General features: G+C 33.0%; 2 protein-coding genes across 6 annotated transcripts; one reads left to right on the top strand and one right to left on the bottom strand.

The window, feature by feature from the left end:
• Nucleotides 1-511: 511 nt before the first annotated feature.
• On the top strand, nucleotides 512-6,991 carry LOC111317998 (YTH domain-containing protein ECT2-like). Of its 5 annotated transcripts, none has more exons than XR_016333107.1 (9): nucleotides 514-748; nucleotides 1,146-1,222; nucleotides 1,357-1,483; nucleotides 2,253-2,314; nucleotides 2,428-2,934; nucleotides 4,969-5,451; nucleotides 5,735-5,947; nucleotides 6,215-6,324; nucleotides 6,404-6,543. XR_016333107.1 is itself a non-coding variant. In XM_022920592.2 (9 exons), the coding sequence occupies exons 1-8, from the start codon at nucleotides 712-714 to the stop codon at nucleotides 6,719-6,721; spliced, it is 1,824 nt and encodes a 607-aa protein (XP_022776327.2). In that variant the 5' UTR covers nucleotides 514-711; the 3' UTR covers nucleotides 6,722-6,763; nucleotides 6,850-6,991. The 5 variants fall into 5 exon arrangements, 3 of the variants coding, with proteins under 3 accessions (XP_022776326.2, XP_022776327.2, XP_089609544.1); XR_016333106.1 differs by having other exon boundaries at nucleotides 6,215-6,329; nucleotides 6,404-6,541; XM_022920592.2 differs by lacking the exon at nucleotides 6,215-6,324 and adding an exon at nucleotides 6,850-6,991 and having other exon boundaries at nucleotides 6,404-6,763.
• A 2,379-nt stretch (nucleotides 6,992-9,370) lies between these two features.
• On the bottom strand, nucleotides 9,371-10,603 carry LOC111317497 (non-specific lipid transfer protein GPI-anchored 1-like). The gene is made up of 2 exons (XM_022919929.2): nucleotides 10,138-10,603; nucleotides 9,371-9,722 (listed from the first exon to the last, which is right to left on the bottom strand). Exons 1-2 carry the CDS (start codon nucleotides 10,508-10,510, stop codon nucleotides 9,502-9,504), a joined length of 594 nt encoding a protein of 197 aa, XP_022775664.1. The 5' UTR covers nucleotides 10,511-10,603; the 3' UTR covers nucleotides 9,371-9,501.
• Between the last annotated feature and the right edge of the window lie 541 nt (nucleotides 10,604-11,144).

Genomic DNA, 11,144 nt, shown 5'->3' with positions numbered 1-11,144 from the left:
TTAGTTAATTATTTTAAAAATACATTTTATTTTTAATATTTCAATATGTCAATATCAATTAAATCTAATCATTAAAATTAAAGATTTAATCATATATTATTTTAAAAATATATGACATATCAACAAGTGATTAATTCAATTGATTAAGATTCGTCTTATTTTATGAAAAAATATTAAGTTTAAGTTTTACATATAATTATTTATTAAATCATCTCAAATATATAATCTATAATTATCGAGATATCTTATTTTGATTTAAAAAATTGAATAACTTAAACTTTTGATAATTTTTATTAGTAATATTAAAATTTTCTGACAATATCTATAGCCTCTTAAATTAAAACTCTTATATTGCAAAAAATTAACAAATATTTTGTTTTCTTATGCTTCATATCCCAAATTGTTATTATTATATTAAATTTAAGTAACGTAGAGTGACGTAAGCGAAAAACTGCTTGGGTAGGGGGGAGCAGGTGGACAAGTGGCGTTTTGCCAACTCTTCTTTTACGCTCGGATATTTCCTTCGTTTCCCTGCCCTTCCCTTTCCTTTCCTCTCCTTTCGTCACTACCAATGCCTCCCCTTCTTTCTTCTTCATAACACAACAGCACTGCACCAAACAAAACCCCAAACAGAAAAAAAAAACACTTTTTTTTTAATTTCCTATAGATATTATACCCCACTTTCGATTTACAATCAAAAACTTTGTGACAATGGCGCACCAAAGTTCTGATCGCTTAACCTCTGCTGGTACGTCGCCATTGAATCATAATCTCCGTAAACGAAGAAAGGAAAAGAATGTCTTCATTTTAGGCTGTTCATTTTCAATGTTGCTCCTAGAATTATGGCTTTTTTTTATTTATTATTTTAATTTTTCTTTGTTCTTGTTTGAATTTAAGGGATTACCTAATGAGAAATGTAGACTCTATTGTGAGATTGTTTTGCCGTTTGTGAAGGATTTTATTGAAGATGATCATGGACATAATTGATGTTTGGCAACAAATATTATATGTTTGTTTTACAGTTTGATCCATTCCTATGTGTTTATGTTTCAATGTTTGGCGCACTTCTTTGCTTTATGCACACATTATTTGTTCAATATTTGTTTGATTGATTAAAGATTTTGATAATGTTTTGGAAATTCTAGACTCGGCAGAGGTATCGGACGTTCTGGTTCTGGATAGCGACAATAGCCTTGCTAATCCTAACACCTTGACTGATAAGGTATATTGTTGCATGCGCTGCTTCAGTTTGTTGGTTGCCTTGATTTGGTTAGATATTGCAATTTTTAATCTGCTGACTGATGTTGGTACCTTTGATCATAATTGAGGGTCTGATTATTTAATTTTTTTATGCAGGATTTGGTTACTGTTGGTTCCTTGAGGGATGGTTCACATCTTTCAGGATTCATGCCATCTGTGGTTGGCTCTAAGACAACCTATTTGTCCAATGCCTATTCTTCCGAGGCACAGTTCCATCATGAAGGTTAGTTTTTCTGCATTTGTCATAAAAACTTTATATTGATTATGTAAACCTAGTTTTTGATTTTCGTGTATGTTAATATATATGTAGAAACCTAAGATTAAAGATTTATCAATATAAGGTTTATAGCTTGGATATTTCCTAGGAAAGAGATATTCATGCTTGTGCTGATTACAAGGGTAATTTATTTTGCGGTAAGCAATTCTTCTTGTATATATTTGGGACTTTTGGGTCAACTGAAATCAAAATAGATTCATTATATGACTTGTCTAATCTATTTGATGTGGGAGACCTGGTGTTGCTCTTTGAAGATAAAATCTACACTACCGTATGAAAAAGAACTGGTTATAACTACTTTATGATGCCATAGTAGTATCATTAACCCATCTTTGAATCTGTAGAATTTTTCCATGTCGGCCTATGATTGAGTAGAATTTTCATCTAATTTTCTCCAAGTCTGTGGTGGACTTGCGGGTTACTTCCAGAATGTGTTGATGGTTGCAATTTTTTTTTTGATTGTTTGAGGTTGATATTTTTTGTTAGTATTTAGAATGTAAAATGGCTTTTGTTTTAAGAAACAAGAACACAAATGGCTTTTTTAAAGATTCCACTGAGGGTGACTCTGAATTGGATGTGAGGCATGTCATGCAATTTTATGGACTAAGGTTGCTCAGATAGCTAGTTAGCATGGCAGAATAATTTTTCTCTCTGGCACATAATACTCTTTCTTACTTATTATTCATGGAGTTGTTGCTCTGCTTGTGGACTGCAGCTCATAAACAGGGTTCATTGCTTCCATATGTTAATGCTGAGGGCTTGGAAAATGGCTTTCATGTGTGTAAACCTACCTTCTTTTCCATTTCAGTAACTATTATTACTATATTTTTTATTCTTTCTTTCTATCAGTATGTCTTAAAAAGGCATAACTTTTTCTTCACCTTACCCAGGGCATCTACAATGAAACTGCATCTCTTGGATTTCATGGTTTTAGGAATAGCCCACAAATGCCACAAAGACCTTATACTCCTGCTTCTTCTCATCCGCCTGCTGTTGCAGATCCTAACCAGTTACCTAATGCAAGGCATTTCCCTACCTCAGATTCATCTTATCACCAGTCATCAGTTACCCGAAATGTTCCACATTTTACTTCAAAGGCCCAATTTTCTCGTTTAGAGTTTCCTCTAAATATCGAGCAACAATTGGTTGGAAAGAGATTTGGGATGAGACCCAATTACCTTCCTCAATCAGGATCATATGGTGGAGGAATCAACTTTGGAAGCTCTAGCAATCTTTGCCCCTCATACCAATGGTTTGATGGCTTTGGGGCTGGTGGAGTCTGCTCAGACTGGTCAAAGCCTTTTAGGGGGAAGAGTTCTTTGTTTCATGTGTCGTACCCAGCAGCTTCTCCAAAACAAGTTGGTTCATTAGAGTTTCCTTCAAACGACCATGGAATGGTTAGTTCTTTACTTATCACATATTTTAAGGTGGTTGGAAGCTAACATTATTTAGAGATTTTAGATGGCCATTGCAAATTTTGGAACATAAATTCCATATTTTCTAGCAAGTATACATTTCTGCCATAAGCAAAAGCTATATCATGATTGGTGTCAGGATGAAGCCAGGAATGGTTTCAATTAACACCGAATTGTCTAATTGAGCTTCTCTAAATTTGTTATTGTTGTATTTGCCCTTTTTTTTGGGGGGGGGGGGGGGTGGGGTGGTGGTGGTGGTTTAAACAGGTCATTGTAATTTCATCTTGGTATTATTAAATCAACTATTAAGTTGGTTTAATTATCACCTGTATAGAGAAAGCGTTTCTTATATTAATGATGTTGTAGGCTGTGTAGCAACCAAGTTTTAGGGGGATCAAAAAAAGAAAACAAATCTGAGCTTGAATCCTAGAACTGGCGAGCAGTTACAACTAAAAAAAGGGTAAAGACCAAAGTCAAATTTGAAGGGACACAGTACTCTCTTCTCTCAAAGAAGGGCACCAGTCCCCACCTTAAACTATCTTTGCTCTAGCCATCATTATCACTACGTTGTCCCCTCCTTTTTCTCTCTTTCACCCTCTAGCATTACCACACAACCCCTCTTATTTGATTTTGCATTCTCTTTCATTTTCTTGCAATAAGTTGTTTCATACTTCTTAACAATTGTGAAATTATATAGGCAGGACGTTTTCTGTTCCCCATTGAGTTTTTTTAGTAAACTACTGTCAATTTTAGTTTATGCAGTTCTTGTAATTATAAGCCTTTGGTAGCAGCTGGCTCTGCCTTGACCTGTTGAGAGGGAGAGAAGTGAGTTGTGGCATGGCTGGAGAGGGATTGGAGAAAGCCAGGAGGCAATGATGGTGGTGTAGGAGAAAGATCTTTTTTCCTCTTTGGTCTTTAGTTTTATTGGTCCTATTTTGTTTTAGCCACTCTTGGGGTCTTTTTCCTCCTTTTAACATAGCTAGTTAGTTGCTATATCATCATGGTAGGATCCATAACCAAGGCCCTAAAAATGAAAAGCAAATCCTGCTAGATGCCAGTTCAGCAGAGGGAAGTAGTCTATCCATAAGTGCAATGTTTTAATCTGATTAGTCCCATCGAATTGAGAATAGAAGCATAGGGAATATATTGCAATTGTTTTTTTTTTTTAAATTAAAGGGATTTTTTCTAAGGTTTTTAAATTCAGATTCTTGAATTATATCAGCTTTTCATTATGGCCTTAAAAAAATAAATTCTGCTTTTCATTTTGGCCTTAAAAATCTAAATTAAGCTTTTCATCATTTGCTTTCCATGAAAAGGAAATGAAAAAACTTATATCAAGTGATAGCATGAGGTTTAGGGCTCATGGATAAACATGCTATGTGTTTAAATTGCTTAGTCAACAATAACGGCAATCCTAAAATTGTTTGATAATTCAAGCACATGTTATGCTTTTATTAGAGAACTTTGTGAAATTCATGGAAAGCAGTTCTTTACGCATATACTAAAATACTTGAACATATCTCTCTCAGCTACTCCAGATCAACCATGAACAAGGTGAGTATTAGTGGTCTGTGAGTAGATTTGACTTCTTTACTCCTCTAATTGAAACAACAATTAGGTACAATTCTACAAGCTTCTCCAGAATTACTTAAAAACTTTCTATGGATCAACATGTGTAAGGCATACATTATGCATCTTTTCTGCTGAGCAGCATCTGCTTTAAGCTTTTTTTTTTTTTTTAAGCTCAAAAGATTGAAGCTTTTATGTGAGCGCCTCTTGGAATTGTAGCTCAAATAGTTGCTAATTTGCTAAGCCCTGCACGTCATCTCATAACTATAATTTTTGTGCAATAATGGTGAGGTTGTGATTTTCATTTACATCCTCATTTCATCGTTAGGTTCCAATCCTGAGATGCTTCTGATTAGTTTCCAATTCAATAATACATTCAATTGTTTGAAATAGATACTGCCAAGTGATTGATTATAGTCTATTACCTAACAGTTAAATCTTATGCAGGCTTCTTTTCAGAAAGGATCATTTAATGGGTTTGGTTCTTGTTCTGGTTCCAGCTCTAGAGGCTACACTGGTAGCCAAAGTGATCAAAGTTCTGGTCATGGTAGTGTCTGCACTTCTAGTTTAGGAATAAACGGTCATAACTGGCCTACACTTGATGAAGCAAGACAAGGAGGGAGCTGTAATGACTTCTCCTGCAGTTGTACCGTAACACTTGACACACTAAGTGAGCGTAACAGGGGACCTAGGGCATTTAAGCCTAAAAGTCAGACAACTACCAAAGGATCATACAACCGACAAAATTTTGTCACTGATTATGATGGTGCAAAGTTCTTCGTGATCAAATCTTATAGTGAAGATAATGTTCACAAAAGCATAAAGTATGGTGTCTGGGCAAGCACCCCAATCGGCAACAAAAAATTGGATACTGCTTATCATGAGGCAAAAGTTAAACAAGGGATATTCCCTGTCTTTCTCTTATTTTCGGTAATCTACCTTATGTTACATTCTAGGCGTTGCTTGGATTACAAGAAACACAAAAAATGATGCACGGTCATCTAATTTAACCTACTAAAATTATTGATAGAATATCATTAATTGATAATGCATTATGATGAACAAGGACTGTGAAGTGGTGATGCATTGTAAATATTAGTTGGAAATCCTTACCACATAATCCATGTGCTTTCCTTCTGGTTCATTTGTACGTAAAGACCATGAATGAGGATATGAAATCAATTTAGTTGCTTCTTATATGTTATGCATGCAGGTGAATGCTAGTGCTCAGTTTTGTGGAGTGGCTGAGATGGTGGGACCTGTTGACTTTGATAAAAGCGTGGATTATTGGCTTCAGAATAAGTGGTCTGGCCAATTCCCAGTAAAGTGGCACATTATTAAAGATGTCCCCAACAGTCAGTTCCGCCACATTATACTTGAAAGTAATGACAACAAGCCGGTTACTAACAGTAGAGACACTCAAGAGGTAAGGATTCATTTGGGATTGACACTTTATAGCCACCTTTGAGTGCTATATGATTCTTGGCGTTTCCGGTTACATTCAAATTAGTGCCATTATGGCCTCAATTTGTGGTTGTTGTAACTTGATCTTCTGATGTGATTATGTTGGTCTAGAATTGAATTGGATTTGACAAAGCCAACATCAAACTTGTCTACATTTCCACCCTCGCTAATTTTTTCTTCTTATCAAGTTGTAGCTGTGGTGTATTTATGTTTTTTGTCTAAATGTAAGATGTATAACTGGATAAACTCCAAGGCACAACGTAAGACATGATGATCTGTCCTTCCTATGAATCCAGTTTTCGCACCATTATAATTACTTTGTCTGACTACTTACATCAAGTAAGGTATAATCTTTCTCATCTTTCATTGCAACGACTCCTTTTTATGGTGTCTTACACTGCGTCAAACAATGTTGCAGGTGGAACTGGAACAGGGTATTGAGATGTTGAACATTTTTAAAAATTACGAAAGTCATTCATCCATCCTAGATGATTTTTACTTCTATGAAGAGCGGCAGAAAGCAATGCAGGAAAGGAAGGCCAGACAGCTTGCTACCCCTGTGGCTTCTCCTGATGATTTAGTTCGTGAATCGCCGAACCTCGTGTCACTCCCTAATGATTTCGTAAAGAAAATGTCTAAGAGCTTTGCTGAAGCTCTTTTGTTAAAGGAGAATGAGAAAGCAGGTGGAGCAACTGGAAAGGTGCTCTCCACTGCCTGTGAAGGCCTTGGTAGATAACTGCAACAGCAAATTCGGCCAAGAGTGAAACCAGCATTATCGGTAGGGAGTTATAGTTTATGCATTTGGAAATGTGAATTTAAATCCAACGCTACCTTCTTTATTTGTTTATTTGTTTATTTGTTTAGTTTGGTGTCCCACAAGTATTGAGGAGGCTCCCAGTTTGGGTTAAACTCGGTTTATGGATTGAATTTGTTTTAGATATATAGATAGACTTGGTTCATATGTATATACAATATATATACCTCAACTGATTTTTCTTTTTAAAAATCATTGTTAAAATTTTTTTTTTCATGTTTAATGTAGGATGATGGATAGAATAAGATAATATTTTATATCATGTTTGGCTTGTATCTAAAGAGAATGATAGAATTGAAAGGAGATTTAGTTTTTCTTTAATATAAAATGGTTCAACCCTCTAAAATGAAAAAAATATTTTTAATTTATACAATTGAATTTACATATTTTATTATATTCTTAAAAATGATATCAATAATTTAAATTATATAAATTTTAAAAAAAATAATTTTAACTAATAAATAAAATTATTTTATCTTAATTTTTATACATAATAAAATTATATTATTTAATTTAAATTTATTCATAATATTATATTATTTTATTATAATTTCATATATTTAAATGATATTTGGTGCATACGATGATAGATAAGATAATAATTTTATATTATGTTTGATTTGTATTTTAAAAAAAAAGATAAGATTAGAAGGAAAATTAATTATTTGTTTAATATATGATTATTTAATTCTGAAGATAATTATTTTTAATTCATGACATTGAATTTATATATCTTATTATTCATTTAAAAATTATATTAATAATTTAAATTATAAAAATTTTTAAAAAATAATTTTAATTAATAAATAAATTATTTTATCTTAATTTTTAAATATATCAAATATAAAACAAAATAATAATATTTAATTTAATTTAATTTATAATATTATTTTAATTTATCTTAATTTTATATATCAAATACATCAACACGCCGATTTGACTTTGTTTTTAACAGCTATGATGAGAAAATTCATTAAAGCCGACGAGACAACTTAACTTGTATGTTACCGGTGTACTGGTGAAATATTCCTTTAAACGGTGTAAAAATAAAGGAAGAGATTACCAACAAGAAATGCAGAACTTCTATGAAAAGATGGGAATCTACTTTCTCGTCTCATTTAATAGACCGAAGGGGACTGCTGGAAGTAGTCCTTCAGTATTGTAATTTACAACAAATAATCTGATAACCACAAATTGTCTTGAAATGTCACAAATACTTATATATATATATATAACTATTTGTGACATTTCAAGACAATTTGTGGTTATATATCCGGAGGACACGGGAAAGAAATTATAAGAATAAATATTTAAATTTTAAATTTGTTAAATATAATCTTTTAAAAGTGATTATATGTATTAATTTAACTAAATTTTGGATTTAATGTCACAAATATCTTTAACAATTCAAATAATTTCTTTCATGTCCTTGACTAGCATCTCTCAAATAGTTTTAAAAGTTTAGATCTAGGAAGATTTCTTCCTTTCAGGATCAATGCATTCAATGGGTCTCGAAAATTTATATTAAATTTAAAAATCATTCGTCAAAGAGATTATCAACATTGAAAATTAAATCCAAAATTTATAAATTAACGTTATCAATTTAATCAATCTTTATCTATCGAGCAATCTCTTTCAATCTTACATAATATAACTTGTAATAATAATTTAGCATAAATAGAACCAGTGATTATCTTTGTGATTTTTTTTTCATTTAATCATTATTTTTCTCCCTTTATGATTTTATATCAAGGAAAAATTATTTATACTCATCAAATAAATTCATTTCACATACTTACATAATATATAAATTTTCAAAATTATAATATCACTTATAAAAATTTTAACTTGTTTCACTTAAGTCCCTAGAATAAAAAGTGAGCACAAAATTTTATTATTTTTTTACTTTAGTTCTTAAAATAAAAAATGAGTGCACCTAGGTTAGGGTGGCATCGGATTGGTTTCAAGGTGGGTTTTGCTTGCCCTAAACCCGATCCAACATGAAATTTTTTTTATTTTTTTATATTTGAATCCAATCCAATATCGATATTATGTAACCCGTATTTGATATGAAATTAATAAAATATTATTTTTTAAATATAAATATTTAAAAATATTATTATATAAATATATATAAATAAAAAATTAAATAATTAATTAAAAAATAATTTTTTTATATAATATCGAATCGAATCGAATTTTAGATAAACTCAAACTCGATTATTTCCTAACTTTATTCGATTCGATCCACTCGAATTTAAAAAAAAAAAAACTGATCCGTAGGGTTGGGTCGAGCCGGAACCTCTCGGGGTCCCTACACCTAGCATCCGAGGAACTTCCAATTAGACTTAAGGATTGCTTTTTCTTGGAGCTACTCATTTGTCTCTTTGTGTCAATTTCATTTTCAGTATGAAAAAATCTCACTACCGACAACCATCAAAGATTTCACAGCAGAGGATGATCAAAAGGAAAACAAGCACTGGGTAAAGTTTCCTAACGTTTATTTTAACGCTTCTTCTATCATTTCACTCTTAATTTCTTGGCTTCCATTTGGTGCCAAAAACAGAAAGAGGCAAAGAAATATAGCTTTACTTTGGATGATTCATTTAAGATTCTTAAACAGCAATGCAGTTGGGAAGAATTAAACAAACAAAAGGAAATTAAAAGCCTTTTTAATTCACTTCCATCGATATCATGCACGCCTAAAACAGAGAAACCAATCCAGCTGGAAGTGCATAGAAAACTATGGCCATTGCAATCAGTAGCGTGGAACCAACGAGGTGGGAAATTTCAAGCTTGGTTCCACTGGATTTACTATCACTTTTCTCTGAAGCAGATGAGGGTGTTCCGGTGGTTGCTGTTGAGGTGGAGGAATTGCTGAAGATGGCTGCTTCTGGTGAGTTTGGAGCTAATCCAAGAAGCTCTGTTCATTCAAAACGAAAACAATACAATATATTAATTAATTTATTCATTTGAGGACCAGCTGTTTTGGCTGCCAGTAGCTCTACCTGATCACAAGATGTAGAAACCACTACAGTTTTACTGCTTCCTCAACTATATATATATATGTGTGTGTGTGTGTGTGTTAGAACCTAGAAGAACTTAATTAAAACTGATCAACCTTAAACTGGCAAGGGGTCATAGAGTATTGGTTTTTAATCTGCATGCCCCAAAGCCCAAAATCTATGTTCTTTGCATTGATCGTAGTGCTTAAACAACATATTACTATCAGATGTAAACCAATCAAAGGCTTAGCCGTCATTAGTTTCCTGGTTTAACATATCCAGAAAGCATGCATATATTTCAAAGCAACGAAAGAAATGGAAAAAAGAGCTTACTTGGGCAGTCACTGATGCTAGCGTTCTTTAACTGGCAAGCAGAAGGAAGCTGAAGAAGCTTAGTTTCCTGAACCCCCAAGCTCTTAAGGTTCTGAGCCCCAGACGTCTGAGTTTGATGAAGAATATAGCACAAACACTTAGGGTCATTTTCCTTTACACTCGACACCGAGCTGCAACACTCCTTAGTCGGCGTCGCCACCTTCCCTTGCGCAAAGCTCAGGCAAGTCATCACGCTCTGAAAATCATTGGTGCATTCATTTGCCAAACCACTGTCATCAGCCTCAACCACACCCAAAGAACCGCAAAGCAACAAACTGCTCACCCACAAGCCCAAAACAACAAAACTCCCTACTTCCCTCTCTTCCTTTCTCATTTTTCTTCGCAGCTTTTCTTTCTTTTTGAGTTGAGATTTTTCAGTTTGAAACTCAAAATGTCCTTTCTGCTTTATAGATGAACAAGTATGAAAACTGATCCAAGGCTTTATAATTTATATTAATGAAGAGGGTGAAGATTTTGAGGATACCATATGGACCGTTGATCTGGGCAATTGTTGTCCCCTAATATGAAAATCAACGGTAGTGATGTTTAGAAAATTTAAGCTAAAGATATAAATGGAGGCCCATTAGAGTAGTTCGGCAGCTGTAAAGTAGTTGTAAGTTGTCACTTTAAATGAGGCCGAGCTGCAAGGCCAACCACGTATCTTTAAACAGTCCACATGTCAGAAGTTGAACATTAATTAGAAGGAAAAAAAAAAAAAAAAAGGATGTTCCGGTGCACGGCCAGCGTTTCCTCTATGATTAAGCAATTGTTACTCATTGAACAATGAATCAGAAAATATCTCTGCAGTCTGATTCAGATTGAAAATTGTTTATACAATAAACTGTGCATTCAGACATAAAATGTTTAAAAATAAACAATAATAAATTTATATATTTAAGGAGAAAAAGAGTTTATGAGAGTGACTTGAAAATATATTTATAAAAATTAAGATTTTTTTACATGAATCA

This window comes from Durio zibethinus, chromosome 2 (assembly GCF_047325235.1).
Source record: "Durio zibethinus cultivar Kanyao isolate XHJ-2024 chromosome 2, ASM4732523v1, whole genome shotgun sequence".
Classification (NCBI taxonomy): Eukaryota; Viridiplantae; Streptophyta; class Magnoliopsida; order Malvales; family Malvaceae; genus Durio; species Durio zibethinus.
This window is presented reverse-complemented; position numbering and strand designations above follow the sequence as displayed.